Source organism: Diplotaxodon limnothrissa, linkage group LG10, assembly GCF_057381915.1.
Source record: "Diplotaxodon limnothrissa isolate DT_005_m linkage group LG10, D_limnothrissa_male_GT1.1, whole genome shotgun sequence".
Lineage (NCBI taxonomy): Eukaryota > Metazoa > Chordata > Actinopteri > Cichliformes > Cichlidae > Diplotaxodon > Diplotaxodon limnothrissa.
The window spans coordinates 34212774-34239227 of NC_140605.1; the positions used below are offsets into that span (position 1 = coordinate 34212774).

General features: G+C 44.0%; 1 protein-coding gene and 2 non-coding genes across 3 annotated transcripts; 1 reads left to right on the forward strand and 2 right to left on the reverse strand.

Moving 5' to 3' along the window:
* Positions 1-1638: 1638 nt before the first annotated feature.
* st6gal1 (ST6 beta-galactosamide alpha-2,6-sialyltranferase 1) lies at positions 1639-11683 on the reverse strand. The gene is made up of 7 exons (XM_085364131.1): positions 11477-11683; positions 10385-10747; positions 10024-10288; positions 7853-7950; positions 6934-7035; positions 4980-5154; positions 1639-1904 (listed from the first exon to the last, which is right to left on the reverse strand). Exons 1-7 carry the CDS (start codon positions 11666-11668, stop codon positions 1639-1641), a joined length of 1461 nt encoding a protein of 486 aa, XP_085220257.1. The 5' UTR covers positions 11669-11683.
* A 12868-nt stretch (positions 11684-24551) lies between these two features.
* Positions 24552-24623, reverse strand: trnae-cuc (transfer RNA glutamic acid (anticodon CUC)). The gene has a single exon. It is a non-coding gene; the product is annotated as a tRNA-Glu (tRNA).
* A 413-nt stretch (positions 24624-25036) lies between these two features.
* On the forward strand, positions 25037-25108 carry trnaw-cca (transfer RNA tryptophan (anticodon CCA)). The gene has a single exon. It is a non-coding gene; the product is annotated as a tRNA-Trp (tRNA).
* The last annotated feature ends 1346 nt before the right edge of the window (positions 25109-26454 follow it).

Genomic DNA, 26454 nt, shown 5'->3' on the forward strand with positions numbered 1-26454 from the left:
TAATAACATGGGAATGGTTGGTGATACTAAAGTCCTGTTTGTGGCACATTAGTATATGTGAGGGGGCAAACTCCTCAAGATGGGCGGTGACCATGGTGGCCATTTAGAAGTCGGCCATCTTGGATACAACTTTTGGTGTTGCTATCAGTGTGTGAAGAGTGGGAGAAGAAGGTGGCACTGACAATCCAACACAATGGGCAGCACATTGAACACATTTTATAAGTGGTCAGAAACTTGTAAATAACTCATGAAAGAATAAAGTTACGTTGAAACCAAGCACACCATTGTTGTTCTTGTGACATTACCAATAAGTGTGATGTGTCACATCGCCCTCTTCCTATTGAAAAAACAAACGTTGTATCCAAGATGGCCGACTTCTAAATGGCCACCATGGTCACCGCCCATCACATATACTAATGTGCCACAAACAGGACTTTAATATCACCAACCATTCCCATGTTATTACGGTGTATCCATAGAAATGGCCCACCCTGTATAAGTTTGGATTTTGTGTCATGTTTTTGCCACGAGCTCAGTGTGTCACGGACTGAAGAAACAAATACTGCAAATAAAATATCAGTTAGCATGTCCATATAAACCGAGTGGGGCTTTTACGTTGGAGAAAAATCAAATGCTGATATCACAGTAAAGACCCTCCTCCTATAATACTCTCATAATATTTACACTACGTGAGGATTACAAAAAGATTACTGGAAATGGCAGGACTCACAAAGTGTGTAAAAAACCTACGAAGTGACCTTTTGGGTTAAGTTAGAAGTAAACTCATCTGCAGGCAGTATCTTCTTCAATAAACGGGTTCAGTGAGGTGTGTAAGCATCATGTATGTAATCACACAGAGGCACAGCGGCCTCCTGCTCCCTGAACAAGAAACCAGAACACAAACACACAAGCAGAGACGGTGTCGCTGGACCTGCGCACGACTGATATTTATGACCCAGTTTGCTAAATTTTGGATTTTATCTGCTTTTTAACTTCAGGAAGAAATGATTTTGGACCCCTCAAAACAGGCTGGATGTCAGGGAATCTGTCCTGGAAAATATTAATATGCACTTTTTGATCAGAGGACATTTTTGGTGGTCTGTCACTCACTCGTACGCTCTCCACCTCGCAGTTATAGCAGTGGTGGGAAACTCCAGGCCTCGAGGGCCGGTGTCCTGCAGGTTATGTGTTCTTGATCCAACACAGCTGATCTAAGTGGTTAAATGACCTCATCATGTCTTGAAGTTCTCCAGAGGCCTATCAATGAACTAATCATGTGATTCAGGTGTGTTGGCCCAGGGTGAGATCTAAAACCCGCAGGACGCCGGCCCCTGAGGCCTGGAGTTCCCCACCCCTGAGTTAAAGGCAATCACTGAGATTGCTTGAAAACCACCAGAATTATCCTCTAAGGTCAACATGAGCATCAAAATTTGGGCAACTAAGAAGCATCCAGTGATCACACGTCAATGACCTCACAGGGATGTGTGTACAGCAGCACATGTATGAGCTGGTCGGACTCCAGTGTGTGTTAACAGCATGAAATATTTATAGAGCGCTCTTTGTGGTTCGGTAGTGAGGATGAGGTTTGCATGCGTTGGCTCATCTTCATGCAGGACTCAGATTTGTGCGTTGATGCAGTCAGCGGTCTCCTCCAGCAGTCTGGCTGCAGTTCAGCTTCCTGAAGCCGGGCAGCGTGACGCGTCCGCTGGTGTAGATGTCGCGGTCGGAGCCCTGGTTCATGCGCTTAACCAGGTTCTTCTCGTACAGCAGCGGGTGGTAGGCGCCCAGCGTGCAGGCGGCGTCGTAGAAACGCTGGTAGTAATGGCAGAGCTCCGTCTTCCTCCGGGACGGCAGGAACTCGTACACGTGCACCACCTCGCACAGCGACATCATCAGGACGGTGCCTGGACAGGAAGCAGAGGGCATGAGGACACTTTGCAGAGCTTTTCAGACAGTTTGGTGCTTCCTCTGTTGTGCTTATATAAATCAAATAAAATCGAATAACCAGAACCACAGAAGGTCACAGGAGGACATGAAACCTGACACAGAATATTCCCAACTGAGTGAAAATGATTTCTTTTGAAATCCTGGAAACAAAGACGTCTTTCAGACTAAATATATGAAGATATCATTTCTGCCCATGAGGCCCAGCGCTGGTTAGGACTGATCCTCACTTTGGAGCAACATCTACAAACATGAAGCCTTCATGTGTTCTTCATCCAGCCCACAGCTTTGTCCTCAGTTGTGTAACGAACAGCACAGCTGCCTACGCACTGTAGGTCCGCCAACATGTTCACGTCCTCCACGGCCCGCACACATGCTGCAGAAACAACCTTCTCATTACATACAGTGGGGCAAAAAAGTATTTAGTCAGCCACCGATTGTGCAAGTTCCCCCACCTAAAATGATGACAGAGGTCAGTAATTTGCACCAGAGGTACACTTCAACTGTGAGAGACAGAATGTGAAAAAAAAATCCATGAATCCACATGGTAGGATTTGTAAAGAATTTATTCATAAATCAGGGTGGAAAATAAGTATTTGGCCAATAACAAAAATACAACTCAATACTTTGTAACATAACCTTTGTTGGCAATAACAGAGGTCAAACGTTTACTATAGGTCTTTACCAGGCTTGCACACACAGTAGCTGGTATTTTGGCCCATTCCTCCATGCAGATCTTCTCGAGAGCAGTGATGTTTTGGGGCTGTCGCCGAGCAACACGGACTTTCAACTCCCGCCACAGATTTTCTATGGGGTTGAGGTCTGGAGACTGGCTAGGCCACTCCAGGACTTTCAAATGCTTCTTACGGAGCCACTCCTTTGTTGCCCGGGCGGTGTGTTTTGGATCATTGTCATGTTGGAAGACCCAGCCTCGTTTCATCTTCAAAGTTCTCACTGATGGAAGGAGGTTTTGGCTCAAAATCTCACGATACATGGCCCCATTCATTCTGTCCTTAACACGGATCAGTCGTCCTGTCCCCTTGGCAGAAAAACAGCCCCATAGCATGATGTTTCCACCCCCATGCTTCACAGTAGGTATGGTGTTCTTGGGATGCAACTCAGTATTCTTCTTCCTCCAAACACGACGAGTTGAGTTTATACCAAAAAGTTCTACTTTGGTTTCATCTGACCACATGACATTCTCCCAATCCTCTGCTGTATCATCCATGTGCTCTCTGGCAAACTTCAGACGGGCCTGGACATGCACTGGCTTCAGCAGCGGAACACGTCTGGCACTGCGGGATTTGATTCCCTGCCGTTGTAGTGTGTTACTGATGGTGACCTTTGTTACTTTGGTCCCAGCTCTCTGCAGGTCATTCACCAGGTCCCCCCGTGTGGTTCTGGGATCTTTGCTCACCGTTCTCATGATCATTTTGACCCCACGGGATGAGATCTTGCGTGGAGCCCCAGATCGAGGGAGATTATCAGTGGTCTTGTATGTCTTCCATTTTCTGATGATTGCTCCCACAGTTGATTTTTTCACACCAAGCTGCTTGCCTATTGTAGATTCACTCTTCCCAGTCTGGTGCAGGTCTACAATACTTTTCCTGGTGTCCTTCGAAAGCTCTTTGGTCTTGGCCATGGCGGAGTTTGGAGTCTGACTGTTTGAGGCTGTGGACAGGTGTCTTTTATACAGATGATGAGTTCAAACAGGTGCCATTCATACAGGTAACGAGTGGGGGACAGAAAAGCTTCTTACAGAAGACGTTACAGGTCTGTGAGAGCCAGAGATTTTCCTTGTTTGAGGTGACCAAATACTTATTTTCCACCCTGATTTACCAATAAATTCTTTACAAATCCTACCATGTGGATTCATGGATTTTTTTTTCACATTCTGTCTCTCACAGTTGAAGTGTACCTCTGGTGCAAATTACTGACCTCTGTCATCATTTTAAGTGGGGGAACTTGCACAATCGGTGGCTGACTAAATACTTTTTTGCCCCACTGTATAATCACCTCTGTGTAACAGATCTACTTCCTGTCTGGTGATCCTGGAGGAGAGATGTTTATAATGAACTGAGGCTCTAATATCAGACACCAAAGGAGGCGGAGCTCCAGTTACAAATCAGATCCTGCATTTGTGAAACTCGTGACATGAACGGAAGACGTTGGAGGAGAGAAATATGAAAATCAAGAGTCGTCCTCGGCTACAAAGAAACCAAACTGAGACTGAGGGGAAGGACGAGGAGTAAAAAGACTCCCGGCAGGTACAGCTGAACTCACTCAAAACACCACGAGGAACAGACTTTCAAAATAAAACAGGAAGTCAACTGACAGAAGACACAGAGGAGTTTGTATATATATGCGTTCAACCTTAAAGGGACGTTTCACCCCTAAAACCAAACTAGATGTTTTTGCTGCAGCCTGCGGAGTCGTTTCTATAAATTAAAAGTACCAAAAAAAGAAGCCAGGAAAAAACAAACGTGTGTCGGTTCGTCACATGACGCTCTAACGACAGCGTCATGAAGAGGGCAAAGTTTCCTGAAGTAGATTTCAGTCTTTCTTCGTTCTGTGTCATTATGCTCGCTGTTCTCCGCCCACAGCGCACGCCGGCGATGTCACATCGCTGGGCGCCTCATTATCGCTCCTGCAGAGTTCGCCTGGTGCGCAGACTCTGAGGTGAAGCTGAAGGCTGAGACGGGCGGTGCAGAGAGATCAAAGGAGTGAGGCGGATGATGCCTCATCGATCAGCGGATCGGCCTGGACCAATAAGCAGCTGTCACACAAACGTTCTTTCAGAAGATCGTGATTGGACCAGGAGACATTTACAGAAAACAAACAACACACGATCAATGCAGCCAATCAGGTCGCAGACACAAACATCTGATATCTAACCGCACACAGGACTTGAACATTAGTGACCTCTGAGTTTATATTTTAACGAGTATTCAGTAAATGTTTTGTTTCAGATTTCTGCCCCACGTGTGTTATGAAGGCAGTTTGTAGCATAAACAGGAAGTGAGAGAAAACCATACCGAGCATGCCGGAGGAGGGCGGGTTCTTCTGGATGGGCTCGGCCATGTTGTCCTGTATTCGCTGCCAGATCTGCCACTCAAAGCGAGGATGCAGGATGTAGAAGGGCTGCAGAGGGTGGAGCCTCCTGTACCTCTGGTACTGGGCGAAGATGGGGTAATCAGTCCTGTTGAACCACTGCGGGGGAGGAGGGGCATACAGGTATGAGTTTTAACTGACACCTCAAAATACATTCAGTATCAGCACCAATCCTGCTGCTTCAGTCTTTGTTTTACTGATGCTTCCCTTTGACTGAGTTATCAGGGAGACGCTCTGTGCAGGCTGCAGAAACAGGACGTTAACTAGTTAGTGACCGAGGGATGTTTTAGAACAGAAAGTGAGCAACCATAACTGAAAACAGGGGAACAAAGACGTGAGAGGAACTGATAAACTGCACAAATACAAACATCACAAAAATACTGAAAACAGCAGCTCAAATAAACCAGAAACTTAAAAGCTCAGACCCTGAGAATCTCACTGGGATCATGACTTTTCTACCACATAAAGGCTGCAGAGATAATGTAGGGGGCGGCGGCTTCGGAGAGGAAAAGAAGGGCCAGGGCCCCCCCGCTGTTTGGAGTGTCCTTCATGTGCAAATCTTTCAGTCCCACTGCTGGACTGAGGCCTAAATGTCAGAGTTGTCCTTTATGCAGCTTCCAGTAACGAAAGAGTCTCCATTTAAAGGGACAACAGACAAGATGCATTCAGAGCAGACCAGCTGGGCTGCATAAAGGAGCAGCACAAGATAAATGACGTCTTTTGTCCACTGGGTTTTAATCGTGCCAGGTTACTCGAGTGGAGTCCAGGAATAAAAACAAAGAGCAGAAGAAATCCTGTGTAGTGGTAGGCGTGTCCTCTCAGGATAAACACATGAATTATGCATCAGAGAAACGGCTTCTGAAGCTGGAGAACCAGCAGTTGTTCCTGCTGGTAACTGGATTTACTGACGACTCGTTCAGTTTCCCTGCAGCGCAGAGTCAGACCGGCTCCACGCTCTGTGAATCCAGGAGGGGAACACTTCATCATGTCAACCTTTAAGCTCCTGAGAAAAGCCTGCAGACCAGGACCACCCGACACAGGAACAGTTTCTTTCCCCTCGCCATCTCCCTCCTAAACAGTTGACCTGTCACACTGCTCCCACTGCCAGACTGCAACTGCACCTTATGTACATTCTGTAGTATTCATTCCACCTCATTTCTGTATTCTATGTATATAAGTTTAGATTGGTTATTTATAGTTGGTTTACACAGCTTTGTGTAATGTGTGTATATAGACACGTGTGTGTGTGTGATTTACATTGCTGTGCTTGAGAGCCTCCATCTACCGGAACCAAATGCCTTGTATGTGTCGGCACATATACTTGGCCAATAAAGACGATTCTGATTCTGAAAAGAAGCCAGTGCGCAAGAGCCACAACCTGCAGTCCCTCAAGTGTCCACTAGAGGTCCCAGCAGTGAGCCAGTCCCCACAGACTCGTGTTAAAATGTTTGGCTTTGCCCTGGAGCGAATCTTCCCGTCATAAAGCTTTACATTTTATTTATTAGGGGCGTGGCCTATTAGACTCAAATACAGATGCAGGTATCGACTGTGTGCACAGCAAAGTTATGTTGTATGTCTCACTGTTTTTGCACAAACGTGACATTTTCCAAACAGAATTCTTGCAGTCAGACACACCATCATGCTTACCTGTGCTCGTCCATGTTAGTCTAAAATCCACAAATGTCCAAAGAAACCACAAACTGATTAATACAAGCGTGTGCATGAATATGTGCACCCGACGGAGCCGTAGGAGGAAAACTTGAATAAATGTGTCTCTTATTTGACAAAAATTCTACACTTAATTTGAACAATTTAACAAAAGTTATTAAACGCACGCTGGTTGTGACAGAGCTTCTAGCTTAAATCCAAACGCATCACCTTTGTGAGATCTGCAGAGAAGGGGGCGGGGTCCCAGGCCACCAGAACACCTGAGCTGTACAGAGAACTGGACAGGAAGCGGTGGTCATCAGACGCCATCACCTGTAAAGATTCAGAGAAAAAGCACACTGACACGTCGCTTAGCGAGCCGCGTCTCTCAAGCTTTGATAAATAAAACATGACTTTTAAAACTCTTTAAAAATGAAAAGCTGTGAAAACCGAGCAGCTAAATTCTCTGGTTCTACTGATTAATCCAAATCCACTCAGTCGAGTTTTGACTTTGCCGTATTCAGAAGCATTCTGCAGATCCTCACAGCGAGGTGTTCTCACATAAAAGCATCTAAAAACAGCCACAGGCAGCTGCTCTGCACTGAAACGCCCACAGCCCATCTGCAAACTCGACCTCTTCAGCGCGACCATCGCCTGCAGCGTCGTTACAAACTCGACTTTACTCCAAACTGTGGCGGAGAGCCGAACGCTCTCACACACTAAACAAAGTGATTTAAATAACAAAGCTGCACGTGTTGTATGGAAAAGTTATTAAAAAATAAAAACAATTAACATTATTTCTGTCACATTGTTGTGTTGATATTAGACACCCAGGTTTCTAACAATGAGGCCAAAATCAGCCTAAACGCTTCGTTTCACACAGTTTTTCTCCTCTTGGATCTCTGTGATGTCACAGAGGGGGATCTCAATCAGATCTACTGTTGAAATATTTTGCTTATGAGGGGCAACCAATCAGAAGAACACAAGTTAATAAGTGTGACAGAGAAAATTATCGTATAAAACTGGCCGCAGATTAAAAATCAACGCGCAGACGATCTTTGGATTCTCGTCTTATTATCACCACGTCTGTCTCGTTTGCAGTGAAGCACTTCCTCTCAGCTCAGCTGTCACCACCTGTGTCTGTGCCCACCTGTGAGTTGATGAGGCGGATGGTGGTTTTGGACCCGACGTCCTTCTCGTACCCGGTGGTGGGCGCAGCGTTGAAGCGCAGCACAGCTTCATGTGAGTCTGAAAAACGAGAAAACTAATTCGGTTAAGAAGAAGTGAAAGTTTGTGATTCGCTGAAGTGACGCGTTTTCTGTTCATCAACCAAGAACACACACACACACACACACACACACACACGCACACACACACACACACACACACACACACACACACACACACACACACACACTTAATTTAAAAGATGATGATAAAGTCAGTTATTACATAAAGAGCTGACTTCAGCAGGAACACTGGGTGAATCTAAAGCAGTCTGAGGTCACCTAAATGTGTTTTCAGCCTATTTTCACACTAACTTTGTGCCTCCTCCACGTTTTCGGACACAAACAGCAGAAAAAGAAAAGAGCAGCTGACTTGTTCTGTCCCACAGTGGTGGAGCTTAGTCTCAGTTGGACAGTCTGTCCATTCACCCGTTTCCTGCAGCTTGTCCGGGCCGTGTGGGCAGCAGACATTCCTCTTCCTGCCTCCTCTGAGGCAACAGCAAGATGTTCCCAGACTGCCCTGGGGCCTCGAGGGGCCTTTAGAGGGGACACTCCACCCTTTTATGGCTAATGCCAACAGCCAGCACATCATCCTCCAGCAACAGAGAAATGATCCTGACCACCAAACCTCCACCCACCAGCACGGCAGTTGGTTATACAGGCGCTGCACGCAGCTCACACTTCAGTCAGAGCACCAAGCAAACTGTGTTTGCAGACATGCTGGGTGAGAAACTCTGGAGCTACCAGACTTCTGCAGAAAACAGCTCAAACACATCCTTCCTCTGTGGTTCAGGGACAGTGTGCTGCAGAGAGCAACTTTGCTTTGCAACTTTCACACAGCGAAAACGATCCTGTGTGAGAGCAGCAGGGCTCAGCACTTACACCAAACCTCACTTTGAACCGTGCTGTTTATGTTTCGCGTGCTGCTCACTGCTGATGCTGGGAGGAGAAGAGCAGCTCTGAGGTTCTCGACAGAGAAATATCGTCTCATCCTCTGGACTGTCCAGATGTGAGGGACGTGTCCTTTTTAAATCCCAGACTTTGGGAGTCAAAAGCATCAAATCCACATTTAACCCTTTAAGACCTACCATAGAACCAAGTCCGCCAGAGCTTATATTATATTTTTACCTGCTGTGGAGCCATTTCTGGGAGCATTTCAAGTTGCTATACATCAATACAACCATTATAGCCCAGATTTTAATAATATGTCTGCATTAAGTGCATAGTAATTACATAAATTGCAAAAAAGTGCAATAAACTACAAAAAAAATTTAAATTGTTTTTGCTTTCTTAACATATATTTCTAGTTAGAGAAATTTAAGAGGTTTATCCCTCAAAACTGTAAATACAAAAAAGTTGCACAAAATAGTTTCCCACCACAGGAAATTAATTTTAAGTGTCTTCATAGTTTTATTTTTGAAATACACCAATTTTTATACACTGCAGGAAAAACGAAAATAAATATTATAATGCAAATTTGCAAAAAAAGCAGCATGTGCATCAAAATAAACTATTTCCAGCAGTGCAATATGAAGCATCCCAGAAACCACACAGAAAGTCATAAAGTCAAACATAACTTTTAAAAACACCAGTATAGGCTCATGAGGCCCTGATGGTAAAAAACTACATTTCCGCAAAAATGACGTCACTTCCGGTTTCGGGCAGGTCATGGCGGACATGCGATAGTTCGCGCTGATGGACATAGGAAGTGTTATGAACAGCTGATCGGATCGGCAAAGCGTGTTTCTGGAATATTATGTTCTTGTTATGTTTTTATGCAGTTTTTGCAAAGCTATATGTGGAAGGAAACTGTGACCGAGGACAAGCTGATGGCATCAGATGTAAGTACAACTCCTCCGGTTTCATATGCAAAAAAAATTATTGTGCTAGCTTATGTGGTTGCAGAGCTACCGGGATTTAAAAATAGTTACGCAAAACAGAGCGTGCCCGCTCCGACCGGCTTTAACCCTTTACAGCCGATCGGAGCGGGCACGCCACCCAAAAATGGCTCCACAGCAGGTAAAAATATAATATAAGCTCTGGTGGACTTGGTTCTATGGTAGGTCTTAAAGGGTTAAAGGGTTAAATGTCTCACCGATCTCTTTGCCCAGCCCAGAGTAGCGCAGTGAACCCGCCGATGACACCACAGCACAGCTCTTGTAGGGTCCGAGGTCAGAGGTCAGCTGCTGCGGAGGCAGCTGGGTGGCCCAGGGCAGCAAGGAGAAGGGCTGGAGGTCAGGGGTCAAAGTCGCGACCTCTACTTTGTCCTTCAGTTGGCAGAGAAGCTTGGGACCGCTCAGCTTCGGCGTGCCAGAGACGCCGCCGGGGCCCGACAGCTCGACTCCGTATTTGTTCATCGCCTGACAGAAACACCAGAAACATGGAGGGAGGAGCGCGTCAGTCCATATAAATCTGCATGTAACTTGTAGACGCTGCGTCACTGGTCCACGACTCACCTGGTAGTTCTGCACCACCTTCTTCATCCTGGTCCCCAGCATGCTGCTGGACATCTCGTCGTCCCACACCTCTCCCAAAAGCCCGTTAGGCCCGAAGAACTCGGCGTCGCTGCCTCTGCCGCTCAGCTCGCCCTTCCGCCGGCCCCCGAACAGGGTCTCCAGCGCTCGCGTGAAGGGGCGCGGCAGCAGCCGGCTGAAAAACCCCGGGGGCTCCCGCTGTTTCCGCTTCGACGACGAATCCCTGGCTTCGTGGCTGTGGTTGGACGAGGACAGGATGGGGATCGGACGGCGAGGGTCGCCTGGGATGACGCCCGGGAGCTTCTGAGGGTCCGTGTACATGGGCTTGGCTCCACCTCGCAGCACCTGTGGGAATCAGCAGCATCAACATTATTGTGGTTCACCAAAAATAACTCAAGTCTGTTCGTTTCTTCCCCCTCAGGAAGTGGTGCAGACTTTCAGGTGGTGCTTGACACCAGCTCAAGCATCGAGCCTGTAGCTTCCTCTCGCTGGAGCGCAGCTGCAACACCTTAAATATGACGATGGAGAGAACGAAAGCTGGACCACTAAACCCTGGTTTTGGCCTTGAGGCTATTTCTGATTGGTTCAGGGAACAGCAGAGCGCCGACTGACATGCCAGATGCTTCTCTGTGGTTCTGTGTCAGGTCTTCTAAGGACATGACTTTCAGATACTGTTCAGCTGTAGTTGTTTTTAGGTCTGCTGCGTCTTCTTCTGGCCTCCACTCACTGAGTTTGGGAATCAGCTTGTCGGTGCGAACACAGTATTGCCTTTGAGACTTTTCGATATTTAACCAAAGAAATGAGAACAAATGATGTGTTTTTGTGACAGTCTGCTAATAAAAGTTGTTCTTATGTGTAGGAACAACACTTTAAAACATCTGGCTGCTTGGAAGCAAAATATCTAGAAACAAGGGGTGGCTCAAGACTTTTGCACAGTGCGTGTTTGTTTGTTTTCTTGCCAAATTTCATTTTTCACCTGAATTTAAAACTTTGTTTTCCTTGCAGTAGTTTTGCTGTGGGTTGAATAGAAACTATTCAATGAAATGTTTCCGGTTGTGGTTAAACTTTTCGCACCTTGATGACATTGTGCGCATGAGGCTGCGCGCGGGTTCGTGCCCGGACGCCAAAGATGGCGTCGGTGACGGGCACGCTGTTTTCAGCACAGATGGCGTAGAGCAGAGCCATGGAGATGCAGAAGAAGGTCATGCAGAGCACGCCGCGGCGAGCCCGCCGCCTCAGACGCCACAGCAGGCTGACTCTGTCCATCGCTGCCGCGGGTATCTGCAAAGACAGAATGAAAGGTTTGTATTACACATCAGAGCCGCTGTGTCTCACCTGGACTCTGTGTTGTGGGTCAGCTTATAAAAGACGGGGTGAGGGTGCGGCACATTTCATGTTCAGTATCGGGAGAATTCAGCTTTCATCACAGCAGCTGATGAGAACCCACAGAGCTCAGCTTCCTGTAACGGCTCCGTCAGTGCTGTTTAAGAGATTTCACACATGAAATTAAGACTCAGCAATATCAAGGTGATGTGTTCAGTTAATCTCTGCTAATCTTCACAGCTGACTGTAGCTGATGCTTTTCTGTCACCTGAGACAATAAAACAAATTTTTAGTGTTCACAAATATGTCTGAAGGTTCTCAGTCATCCAGGTCATCGCAGTCTAAGGAGCTTGGAAAGAAAAGCGTCTGGACTTCTTTAAGTTGCTTGAAGATGTTCCACCTCTCATCCCAGAAGCTTCTTCAGCTCTAGGGTCAACTGGTGGAGAGTCCCAGATTTAAACCCAGTGGGAGTTTCCTGATGATCCTCTACCTAACCACATGTGGGTCACAATCAGCCAGAGTTTCGGGTAAGCTCATTGTGAAACCTGGCCCCACCCTATCATGTGATTTCCTGAAGTCAGATGGCCCAGAATGTGAGTGGGCGTTAAGGCGTCTGGGAAGAATCTCACGAGTTTAAACAGACAGAAGAACGCAACACACAAAAACAGAGCTACAAATAAAAATGTGGAACAAAACATTTGGCTAAAAAACCTAATAAAGGTCGGGAGAAGAAACAAACTGGATGAACATAAAAATCAACCCAAGCACGAGGTGCTAATAAAAAGCTGGTTCACACAGAAGGTCCTCAAAACAATCCAGATACCAAAAATACAAAAAGGATGGTGGAAAGAAACAAAGTCCTGAAGTTAAGTCTTCTAACTGTGCCACAGCCTGAAAAAGAAGACGTGGAAATCACTTCAGCTTGTCGCCGATCAAAGTGAAATTAATCTGATTGATCAGGTTTCCAGCAGCAGATCAGACTATAAAAACATTTACACATCTTCTAAATCACCAAATGATTCCATGCATGCTTCAGTCACACTGCAATCCAGTTGACTCTTGGTTCTTCGCTCTGCACATCACCAGCTCCTGACCAGGTGATGTGTTCGGTGTCAGTTACCACGGCGATTTAGCCTCGTAAAAGGAGACTATTGTGCCCACTCACACTCACACCACAGAGACAAACACGAGGAAGCAGCTTACAAATGATGCATGCATCAAAGAAGAACCATCAGCTTTCAAAATGCTACACTTTGGAAGTGATGGACACCGAAGGTTGTGGTGAAGTTTAACATTCATAACTCAGTATGAAGTTGCTCAGGGCAACCACCACACACAGGCAAAGGTCAGGAAAAGAAAAAAGGAGCATCTGGTGAAGAGAGTGTGCTGAAAGGTGAGTCTTTACAACAGTGTCAGACTCGTCACAGACTTTTGCGAGCACGCCTCGAGTCACGCTGAAAGTCACGAACAAGCTCTGTTGTTTTTGTTTTTTTACAGGACGTGTTTGGGGTGTGACCTCTTCATGGCCTTCGCTCAGTAAGACCAGAGAGGAGCTGGTTTACTAAAGTCTGCTAACATCGAGCTGTGTCCATCTTTCACCTCGATGTGGTTGATTTGTGCAGGCGTGGAGCAAAACGACCACACTGACAGTCCAGAAGTGTAAACGCTGCACGTCTGAGACTGACATTCTGTCACATGACGCCAATAATCAGACTTCACTCTTCTGACCGCTGTCACGCTGTCTGAAGTAACACGCCGACGCTCCGCGCAGCTTTAGCGACTTCAGAGCCTCGCTCTCTCCACACTCTGATGTCTGAGCGATGTTCAGGAGTCGAGGGGCTGTTTTTCTGATAACTGATTGGTCAGTAGGACTAAAACTAAAACTAAACTGAACAAAAAAGTTTGTTTTTTCATTTGAAATAATTCGTTCAGGTTCCTGCAACTGTGACATTTTAGCCCTGTCTTTGTTTCTGTTGATTTGTTGCAACAGAAGTGATTCAGTCACTGAACCATACCAGCAATGTTTAACTTATAGTTGACTAATAAATGATATATGATATGATAAATGATAATTTGTGTATTTCATTACAGATGAGCTTTGCTGCAGGGAATGAAAGTCCTTCTGTTAATCAGCCTTTTTAGTAGGTCTGAGTTTTCCATATTTCTGTTGAGCTCAATCATTCATATCTCTGGTTTTGCATATTTTATCAACATGACCGTCTCATCCATGCTGCCAAACTGTTGCTAAACATCACCAGTGACTGCTGTTGCAATCTTCCTGAGGGTACACTTGTTGTTGTAAGTAGGGCTGCCACAAATGATTATTTGGATAGTCAACTAGTCACCGATTATTTTTGCGATTAGTCGACTAATCAGATCATCATCCATTGGACATACAGCTTATCCCATATGGAAAAGAAATAGTAAAAACTTCTATGATTTACTCATGAAAGTGGCCACTTTCTCATTACTTTCATATGTTGTTTTAGTAAGTATCCAAAACATACAAGTTTCATTATATAATTTTTCAAGGGATCTTATATCTGTTTTCACTCTTATATGCTTTTCATACAAGTTTCACACAAGACAGATACAAACTTTATAAGATTTATAAATATCTTTTCCATATGGGATTGCACCAGCAGCATCTCGCCTGAAAATATGTTAAACGTTTATTTTGTGACCCGGAAAGAATAATAAGAGTAACATTAAAACTAACCAGCTGCCGCCATTGTTGGAAACTGAGCTGGGCCGCGCTATGAATTCTGGGACACAGCTTCTTCTTCTTCGGGGTTTAACGGCAGCTGGCATCCTTGTACATGCAGTGCTGCCATCTTCTGTTTCAGTCCGTTATTACACTCTTAAATCCTGCTACTTATTCCTGCGTCTTTTGGGATCTTACAAAGCTTCAAACGACGCGTCGACTATTAAATCAGTCGTCGACGATTTTGATAGTCGACGTAATCGTGACTAGTCGACTAATTGTGGCAGCCCTATCGAACACTTAACTGAATAATAAATCTGAAAGACATTTGTACTTTGAGTTTATGGCGTCTCCTCTAATAAAATAAACCCGACAGGCAGCACAGAAAATCCAGGATTAATTCCAGAGTTAGTGAATAATCCCAAATCCTGCGTCATAGTCCCGCCACTGATACGTCATTCGTTTACAGCAGAGCAGGCCGCCTGCACCGTTTCAACCAATCAAACAAACTACACGGCGACACGTCACAGTTTGTTTCTCAGGAAGAGGAGAAAGCTGTGGTCAAGACAGCGAGAGCGAGTTTAGAGATGTGAGCAACACTGAAGGTGTTTGCTGTGTGTAGTTAGTGTGTAGTGTAGTTGTTTTTTGATCATTAATAAATAAATCGATAAATGGGGCTGTTCGATATAACGATATATATCAGATGACGATATAAAAACGTCTATCGTTTCATTTTACGCTATCGTTTGTTTCATGGTGTCGCAAAATAAGCTGTTTACGGCAATATGTTTTCATTATTTTGATGGTCACTGTCGTGGCTATATTAGTTTCTTAAAGTTCTCTCTTTCTCTTATATGTAATATAACCACACTACGGACGGACAAGCGCCTGTTTGTATGCGTTGTCGTTAGCAACAAGGACGGTAAAACCATCGCGTGTCCGCTTGTTTATTTTCCACATAAACCTTTCACAATAAAGCTCAAGATCCTGTTGAGACTTTTCAAAATAAACTGAATCATGTGAAAGATGCAGATTATTTACAGATGAGAAGTAAAAAAAGAGCCGCCAGGTGCTAAAAAATAAACCTTAGACTCAAACGTTAGAACAGGCTTTTCCCCGCAGCACGCCGTGTAATAAATACTCACAAAGAAAACGGCGGCTGTTACAACTTATGTCTAAAAATGTATCGTTTCATGCATCGGTTAAAACACTCGACTCCAGCTACACGACGCCCAGCTGGAAACACTTCACACAAGTCGAGCTGCCAGAGATTCACAGAGTTTACAGAAAATGTTACATTTTAGTGATTTATATTGTTATCGGACGATAGAATTCTTATATCGGGATATGAGATTTTGGTCATATCGCACAGCTCTATCGATAAATCATTAGGTCTAACACACACACACACACACACACACACACACACACACACACACACACAAAATTAGTACAAGTCTACCAACAACATCTCCTGAAATGATGATTTTTAGTAAAGAGATAAAAACCATCTTACTTTTTTGAAAAGACGTTCCAACACGTCTAATCACGAGCTCTTCAGCGCCTCTAATAACGCCGGCAAGCAGACTGAGACTCAGCAGCACTAAATGCTGATCACAACATCCTGTTCAGACCACACGTAACAATAACCAATCAGATGTGCGTTACATCAGTTCCACTGATCTTAGCATGCAGGAATAAAAGCACACAAAGTGCTCTGACAGTGTCGGGTTAATGCTTTAAATCAGTATTATCATCATTATGAGATTGTTATTAAATTTAATTTTATTTTCGTGTTGACAACTTCTTCCTGTTCTGATGTCTCAGGGGCAGGCGATGCCCGAGGGACTACAGCTGTGTGCAGTAAACTTGTTCCGTTTGAAAGGCTGCTTTCTGTTTGTTAGAGAAAATATTAGAAAAAGAAATAAGAAATATAGCATCCAAAAAAAAAGGAAATAGCCACAATAGTTGCTATACTCAGGACAAAAGGTAAGAAAACCTGCCTTTGGCTGATTATTTGTGCAACGGTGCTTCTCAGTAACAAATCTTAGACTATTGAAAAGCTGACTTACGTCCTCTGACACGGCGCCTCACTAGTGAGGAGGATGAATTTGTGGGTGGAGCAGCAGAGTTGAGGACGCACACGCAGGCAAACCTTCTGCCAATGACCAGCAGGAGGCGTCTTGGGGCAAGCAGGGCTGTGTTTTTTAAAAATATCGATATATTTTTATGCGAGATATGAGCTGTGACAATATCCTTTATATCTTTATATCTATGTTACGTTATAATTATACTTGTGGAGCCGCAGGTTTGCCTCTCTTTGTCCACTTTTGTCTTTACGCAACGTTACTGGACCTCGCCTCTATCCTTCACTGAACACAACTCCCCCTCCTCCCGCATCGCTTCACCTGCAGGCAGCGACAAGATGGAGACGGCAAATCTCCGTTAACGAGTTACTGCGCATTGCCCCGTGCGTGGGGCTGGACGGCGTCAACGTGTTAACGAGCTAACCGCGCTAACGCTATCTGCACAGCCTAGAATCCTTTCATTTTCTCAAAAGTTGACAGCGCACCTTATGGATGAATTCTGGTTGTGCTTGATGACCGCGAACCGATTTTATGTGCACGGCGCTCAGCAATCTGTCAATAAATGTTTTAGTACGACTTTGGTAAGCTACGAAGCCGCACCGCTTGATGGATTGTCGGAGCATTACGGCTACCGAGGAGCCTCGCGGAGTGATACGTACTGTGCTTCAACGTAATATTACCGTATTGTGTGTTTATAAGGACCATAAATGGCACCTGTAAGCGCCGTGGTTACGAAGAGGATTTCAAACTCCAGGCTGTCAGTCACGCAGTAGAAGTTGGGAACAGAGCAGCTGTGAAACCTTTGTTATTATGCTCAGCGTCTGTTAGTTTACAGTTTGACTGCACAGTTGTGAGCTCTTTGTTATGCACAAAAACAACATTGTTTTCTTTTATTTACGGATCATTATTGTTTAATAAATGCTGATCATTTATTTTTGAGTAATTTTTCATGTACATCTACGCTGTATGTTAATTAAAGTGCCTGTGTGACATCTGGGACACAGTGTGACTAAACTCTCTGTTTGTTCTTATTTTATGGCTTTAAAAAAATATCGAGATATATATCGTATATCGCCATCCAGCTAAAGAATATCGAGATATGAATTTTGGGTCATATCAACCAGTCCTAGGCTGTGTCGTACATCATCACCCACGATAACCTCAGCTTAAATTTCTATCCATCTATCCGGTTGTTCAGTCTGACGTCACTAGCCGTGTCTGGGTCTAAACTCCGCTGCAGGTCCATATATCAAACGATCACTATGGCATTACTGAGAGTTAAAAACTGTCTAAAGTCTTTCATCTTTAATAAAATGATCAGCGTTCTGCTCTACCAGGTGTAACAATTGAGTTTAACATCCAGGCATCCATGAAAACGGAATTTATGACATTTAACGGAGTTAGAAGTTAGCAGGGAGTTAGCTCGCTAGCTTCTATCTAAATACAATATAGCATGTCCTGACTGCGGGGTTTTGGAAACAAATTAAAACGTACAGCTCTGTTATCACTTCCAACATAAATGAAGACAGAAAACTAAACAGCAGTGACGTTTGTAGGGTTACTGAAGTTGGGCTAGCTGGTATATAATGATGTGCTACGTGACCGCTAGCGACACAGCTATGTTAGCATAATATAAACAAGCTAACCTTTTTTCCACTCGATAAAAGTTAACGTGAGTGTTCTCGGTGGTCAGGAACAAATGTAATCGCATGGCAGGATGCTGTAAAAGGACCAAACTTCAGCCTGGAGAACAACTGAGATAATCCATCCACAATACGAGGTTAGTCATTCATATACTGCTGCATGGGCTGGGCTGTAGTTACATCCTAAGGTTTTAAAAACTGAGCTTAAATAAATGATTAGCGGTAATAAAAGCCGAGGGAGGTCAACAGTGATCACTGACTGTTTTAGGAGCTTTTTGAGATCAAATAGAAGAAAATACAAAACATTAAACATGTTAACAACACAAACGCCATATTAAACGCAGACTACTTTAGACCCGGAAGTAGGATTCGTCGCGTCATCACTTAACAACCGGATTCTCCTCCGCTTGTCCTTTTCAGGGTCGCGGGGGGGGGGGGCCTCTCTCTTTTCTCAGTTATTGATTCGGTCTTCAATACCTCCCCCGCTCTCCATATAGATAGCTCCACTGAAACTTGCGATAGGTTCTTGCAGTTTTTTTATTAATAAGATAGAAAGGCTTCGATCTACATCTACCCCATCTCTGTATAATGTCTCATTAAAAATAGTTAAAATGTCGGGACCGACTACCTTAATAATCTTTTTTAGAAAATGGGTCGGGACTCCATCTGAAGGGCAGGATGATGTCTTTATGCTATTGCAAAGATCTTCCACCTGGTTAAGACATACAGCCTCAAACTGGTCAAAAGCAGTTGAGGAGGTATATGTTAATAGTCTCAGCCCTGGAGTGGTACCAGCTGGATACAAGCACGCTGTAGTGCAGGCAGTGCAGCTACAAACCTTTCTAAATAGTCATAATATTTTTGAGAAGTTCCAGCCGGGCTTCAAAACCCACCACAGCACAGGAACTGCCCTCCTAAAAATACTTAATGATATTTTATTAATCACTGACTCAGGAGACCTAGCTGTGCTCCAGCTCCTAGACTTAACTGCAGCCTTTGATCCTGCTGACCACAGCATTCTGATCTGGAGCAATGTGGTATCAAAGGTATCCGCTTGGAATGGTTTAGGTCGTACCTCTCCGACAGGACTTTTCCCCTGAGCCTTGATGATTTTATTTCTTCCCCAGCTCCTTTTACTTGTGGTGTCCCGCAGGGTTCCACATTAGGCCCAATGCTTTTTTCAATCTACATGTTGCCCCTAGGCCTAATCTTTAGGAAGCATAACATCTGCTTTCACTCATATGCCGACGACACCCAGATTTATCTTCGGTTTAATAGAAACACCTCCACGCCCATGGAATCAAATGTCTCGACGAAGTTAAAACCTGGATGTCCTCAGATTTTCTTACCTTCAATGAGGATAAAACTGAGGTAATTATTTTTGGACCGAGCTGTAATTTCAATGCCCCAGATCTGGACTTATGCAACCTAACATGTGCTGTTAAAACACATGTAAAAAACCTGGGGGTGTTCTTGGATAGCAAACTTACATTCGAGAAACAAATTAATTCAGCTGTCCAGCGGTCCTTTTTTAAATTAAGGCTCCTATCCAAAGTGAGATCTTTTTTATCTTTTATTAACTTGGAACAAGCAATTCATGCATTTGTTTTAACTCAGCTGGATCACTGCAGTTCACTGTATGTGGGTGTCAGTCAGTCCAGCTCAGCCCGGCTCCAACTTGCTGCAGCTCGCCTCTTGACTCGTGTGAAGAAACACCAACATATTACTCCGGTGCTTGATTCCCTTCATTGGCTTTCAGTGCGTTTTAGAATTAAATTCAAAATCTTACTTTTGACTAATAAAGTGCTAATTGGCCAGGCACCGGACTATTTGTCTGACCTATTGCAGCTGTATACGCCGTCTAGAGCCCTTCGATCAAGCGATCACCTGCTCCTTACCTTACGTAAGTCTAGGATGGTTCATAGAGGAGATCGGGCATTTGCGGTTATGGCACCGAAAATGTGGAACGATCTACCTCTCCACATTAGAAAGGCCCCAACTGTCACTCTTTTTAAATCGCATCTTAAAACATAGTTTTTTACTCTGGCTTTTGAAACTGTGTGAGAGTTACCAATTCTTTTATCCTAATTTTCTTTTCATTTTCTTACCTGTCGTTGTTTAACTGTTACTCTGTGCAGCACTTTGGTCAGCTCCCTGTTGTTATTAAACGTGCTTTATGAATAAATAAATGAAATCTGGACAGGTCGGCAGCCGGTGGCAGCGCTAACACGTGACAGTTCATTGGTAACTGAATCAGGTGTGAATATGGTTGCCTGTCTCTGCGTCAGCCCTCTCTGTCCGTCCACACTGAGATGGAAAACGCTTTCATTTGAAGACGGTGCTTTCACGTCGCAGTGTGGACAGCGAAAACGGAGACTTTCGAAAACGATGACGCGTGTTAGTCATATGATGCAGTCATGTGACCAATTAAACTACGACAGCGGAGGGCAGCAGTTGCTGTGTTTGCTCTCAGCTCTGACAGCCCTATTAAAGGTTATTATCAGTCTGTACGTGCTACAGATCAAACTCTTTGATTCTCACTCGCTTTTGCGTTTCATGTGCAGGACTGGAACGTAAGCGTTTTCAGCCGTGTGGACGCCGAGCGCTTTCAGACAAAAACACCGTTTTAAATCTATCCGAGTTAGTGTGGACGTAGCATCTGTCTGTGCTCACACTTTGTTTCAACACGTTCACTTCAAATTATGAAGCGTGTCTTCAGTGCGAGCCGCTCGGCGAGAAACAGCCTTCATTCACTCGCACTTAGAAATCAAGCTGGAGGTGTCAGCGCCACAGCAGTGGGTGCTTTCCCACAAACGCTCTTATTGTGAAATAATTTGGTGATAATAATCTGATGATTTTCCTTATTTGCTCATTTTAGGTTTTATTAAATAAAAAGTTTTTAGCATCTGAGGCGTTTTGCATCCGAGCGGCTTCGTCCATCTGCAGGTCACCAGCTTATCCAGCCTCCAACATGATCCCGTGAACGGAGGCAGCATCAGTTTAGTGCTGCTGACTGCAAACAGATGTTGTGATAGGGCATCTGATTAAAGATGTTAAGACAAATCCCCCCCACACACACGCATCTTTGAGAAGATACTCACTCTGCAGCTGAAACGGCTCTTTAAAGACGCCAGGAAGTGAAGACTGACACAAAATGGCCTCTTCTCTCTTCACGAGATCACAAAATCAAGCTGCTCCTCACACAGAGAGCAGAATCGTGTGTGTGTGTCATGCAAGGAGATATGAACACATAAACTACCCGTGATTAAAAAGGCCGGCGGGTGCGTGTTTTAATCCGTCCGCTGAGGGAGGTTGGCAGCAGCGTCACAGCGCACAGCAGCTGATTGGTCGGCTGCAGTGGGACATTTACGCCTCAGATCACATCTCCTGAAATCCTCACTGAACACAGGCGCAGCAGTTTAACGCAGCACTCACTGGTTTGACTCTAAATGAGCAAAATCCTCACACGTTCCCGGCTGGTTGGAAACAGGGTGCATGGTGAAATCTGGCCTTTTTAAATTAATGTTGCATATTTGAGCTTCATTAGTACGACAGACTTCCAATGAAACTTGAAGGGCATAGATCAAGGTCTTAACATCTTCATGTACTTCTACAGTCATAGTTTGAAGGTTACTGAACTTTTGTGCAGTTTGATGGTCGATGGATCGATCCTGCAGACGCAGAAACGGTTTTGCTTTGTGAAGAAACACCTCGCTGCTGCGCTGCGTCCTGTTTACTATAACAGCTGCTGTGCCACCCCTGTGATGTTTGTACTGATACTCAGCGCAGCTGAAGCTGTGTGAATGAAACTCGACACCCACAGCATCTGCTGCTGGTACTACTGCTGACTCTGTGAGTCAGCTTCATCACAAAGCACACGTTTCTGAGCGCAGAGAGGCTGAGATTTCAAACACAGGCTCAGAGAGGACGGATTTATATCGCTCGGAGGATTCAGAGCAAACACTGCAGATGACCTGAGAGGGCGAAGTGAGCACATTACCTTGTAGGCCATGGCTCGTCTTAGTGCGTTGATCGTATTGATGGTTTGAAACAGGATGCTGCTTTCAGCGCTCACCTCATTGCTTCTGTGGAAAGGAATATATACAGTAAACACAGGGTTCATACACATCCAGTCCACTCTTTCTTTCACAGTTTATCTAAAATAAACTCTTAATGAAGGAAACTGGAGCAAACGTGTTAGAACAAAAAATAAAATGTTAAGCTGCAGTCTAGTTTAGTAAAGACTCATAATAAACGTGTCAGACTGTGTTTTTATGATAGCTTCCTGATAAATGTGCAGCACGTTGCTTTGTTCTGTTATCACTGCTGCATTAATGCACTGTGGACTAAAAGGCCTCAGGAGCACTTTTACTGTCTGCTTCACTCACGATGGCACCAGGACAGACACATGATGCTGCTGTTGGACAGCAAGATCAGAGTGATGGAAGAAAGGAGGACATTTCAATGATGATGCTGCACAGTAGATACAGAGCACAAGATTATTAATGACTGACAAGAATAAAGTAAATACAGTAGCACATGCCGGGCATTGGCTCGGCACAGACACATCAACAGAGAGAGATGTCTGAGGTGACCTGCATAGGTGATGCTCCTCCGCTCGCCTCCTGCCTCTGATTTGTGGACGCTAAGGCTCCGAGCAGCTTGTTGTTCCCGCCGCCATGTTTCCGGTGATTCGCGGTCCTGGTGTCCGTCCGTCCGGTCCGAGGCCGCTGTCCGCATGCATGAGCGGAGGCCGGGAGCGGTGAGTCCTCCTCTCTCGTTTTAGCCCCTCTCTTTTCTACTGTCTTTCTCTGTGACGGTCACCATGCAGGCTGCTCCTGCTGCTGCATCGAGCAACAAGCTAGCGCTGACACGACCGGCGCATTTCCGGTGAGATTTTCAAACATAAATAATACATTTAAGTAAATTAGTATGGAAGTTACATAGCACCTTTTTAGACTTTCACAGAAATAATTTAGAAATAAATAAATAAAATAATATTGCACGTTTAGTAGAACATACATAAAATTGCGGAAAGAAACATAATCTTAAAATTAACTGTGAGACAGTTTGAAGAAGAGATTTACCAGTTTAACAGATTTAGAGAAGTGAGAGAGGATGTACATGACAATACCTTGCTTTTCTTTTTGTCACACTTTTTAAGATCATTAAATACATTTTAATATATTTAACACAAAGCTAATCCAAGTAAAAACAAATTCGATTTATGTTTTTCTTTATTAAGAGGAAAAATCCAGCCAAGCCTTGTTAAAAGTAATTTTATTGCATTTTTTTGATGATCTGAAACATGTAAGTGATGAATGACAATATCTGAAGCTGGTTCTGCAGTTATGGCAGTTATGGCACAGGGAAGCTCTTCTTCCCCGTGCTTGCCAAGTGCTGCTTTAAGGGATCATCTGATCATTGTGGTTTTCTCTGTCTGGTGCTGTGGGGTCTTTACTTTAACTGTACTTTGATCTTGCCTTGGGATGGCTGCTGTATAAATGAAACATCTTCTTCAGTCACTGGTGTCACATGCATACTTAAACATTAGTTTTGTAGGTCATAACGTTCCTCTCCCACAGTGCTGGGGTTATAGCTGGACCTCAAGGGTCCAGGCTCCCCAATAAATCACTGTCCCCCTTTAAGCTGAATTCTGCTGATATACAACTGATAACAAAAATATCACCAATAATCACTGAGGAGGACACTGATGAGCCCGGGTGACCATATTTTGATTTCCATAAAGGACACTTGGACCAGTCGTTAAAAACTTTAAAAATACTGTTTGCTTCAAGAAAACGTTAACATATTTAGACGATGCCTTCTCTGTGTGGTTAATGAATTATGAAATAAAAAATGTCTTTATATGCTTTTACAAGTCAACAAGTGCAAAAGAAGAGGACGGTTGGTCACCCTAGCCTGTGCAGACAATTTGCTTCTGCAATCTAAGATAGATATTTTTACACTTTTATTGCTGCTGTTATACAATTTTAGTTATTGATTCGTTGATTTTTGTGAATACCAGAGTGACATAATTGGTTACCCATCCAATGCATATGGTGTCCTGCTGACCCTGCTCCTCTGACAGGTGAAAGACGTTTCTAATGTGAAACTGCGTTTTTATTTTGAAGGGAAGTTTTAATCACCTGACTTCCTCTTCTCGCTTTATTAATTCTGAATGACTTGTCGTGCCCTTATGCAGCACGCCAGAACACGCAATCTCTCTGCAGGGAACATTAAGATGCACCAAAGATACAACAGCCTGAGAGTATCTTTGCTTTAGTGAATCTTGTGCTGTGCATACTGACATAAATAACTAAAGAATCACTTTTCATTTAAAAAAAAGGTTTGTAAATTCATGTAATTAAAGCAATATTATAAAACTAATGTTCCCTGACCGGGAATCGAACCCGGGCCGCGGCGGTGAGAGCGCCGAATCCTAACCACTAGACCACCAGGGACAGATATCAGGCAAGTGTCACCAGGTCGATTCATAGTACAGTACATATACGTTATATGAGATGGTTATGTGCAGTAGCTAATATTAATCAACGAGCAGAAGAACTGTTCATTGTCTGTTATATCGGTACACTGACGGCGACACAAAGCTAACAACCCCCTTCACTTTTAACTACTTTAGAGCCCTGCTTTTTAAGCGTCGCTTAGCCGTTAGCCCTTCGCTAGCGGCTTTCGCTAGCTTTACCTTGCAGAACGACAGCGACGCGACACATGACGGCGGCTTTATGTCGCTTTTGTTTCGTGATGCTACAAATGACGGTAGCACATGTCTTTTACTGTGATATAAATTTTAAAAAAAGACTTTAGCATGAATGGTGCTTATTCATATGACCATATACCCACTGCTTGCACACAAGACCTCGTGGCGCAACGGTAGCGCGTCTGACTCCAGATCAGAAGGTTGCGTGTTCAAATCACGTCGGGGTCATCCTGTTTTTTAAATTTCTTTTCCCTTCATAATTTTACATCAAAATTGTTAATTATTTTGGTTTTATCGAACAAACTCAAAGTGAAACAGTCACTAATTATGCGAATACGTAATGATGGCAGTATGTGTGGTGGACTTGTGTGACATGTATATAGTTATACCTATATAACTATATACACTATATATAGATAGAATTGTTGAATTGTTTTGAATTTGCATTGTTTATATTGTCTACTTTATTACTTAATGTTTTCTTTATTTTAACCTTTGTGTACAGCACTTTGTGACTGCCTGTCTACGAAAAGCACTTGCTAAATAAACCTTACCTTACCTTATCTGCACTGAACATATATTTTAACTTCCACGTAGAGTCTTAAGGACATGGTTTATTAAGGTGGTACAGTAACAGGGCAGTTAATGTAAGGAGAGAATTTCTCCTGAATAACTCACTCTCCAGATCCGGTAACTAACCTCTCTCAATACACACTCAATGTCTTTCATGCAACACAACCAAAACAGTAACATTGTAACAGAGATCCTGAGCACATCACAATAAAATATCATACAATATAATTACTCACACACACACACACACACACACACACACACACACACACACTTTGAACTGAAGTGTTTTAATGTATGTTAAGCATGTAACCTATGTAGTTATAAGATTGTATATTATAAGATTATGCCACTTTCTGTGTAAGATTTAATAATTAGGATTTATGTGGGATATTTTACCGTGTCATGACCTATTGTGAAAAGCCAAAGCCAAAAGCGTAGCCAGTCCTGACTGGCCTCTGGCCAGGACCTTGGCTGCTACCTGAGCCTGCAGCTGTGTTTGGCTGGAGGACGGGTGGGAAAGTTACGCTGCAGCAGGGGGCGGGGATACTGGTCCCCATATATTAGAGGACCAGAGGCGTCCGTCTCTGTGTTGCTCTGCTGTCTGTGCTTAAGGCTGTACACCTCGGGGGTTTGCTTTGCTTGCTTTCTGCTATGTGTTATCTTGCTATACCTTGTATGTATTTTCTTGCTGTTCATATGATTCGGTGTATTAAACTCTGTTCCAAGAATTCTGGAATTTTTCCAGAGCATCTGTTTGAGTACCTTGATTTTAACTGGATCTAAAAAAGTTGGATCTCCACATCGTTGGTGGGAGAAGATATCAGGATGGCTTTAAAATTTGCAACCACAGATGACTGAATCACCAAAAATTACATAAAGTGTTTCATGTACATAAAGCACATGTGCTGTGCAATGGCCTTTATTTTCTAATAAAAGTAAATTACCCAGTGAACACCTCGAACTGTTTTTTATACTTTATAAAGCAATTTACAAAAAAA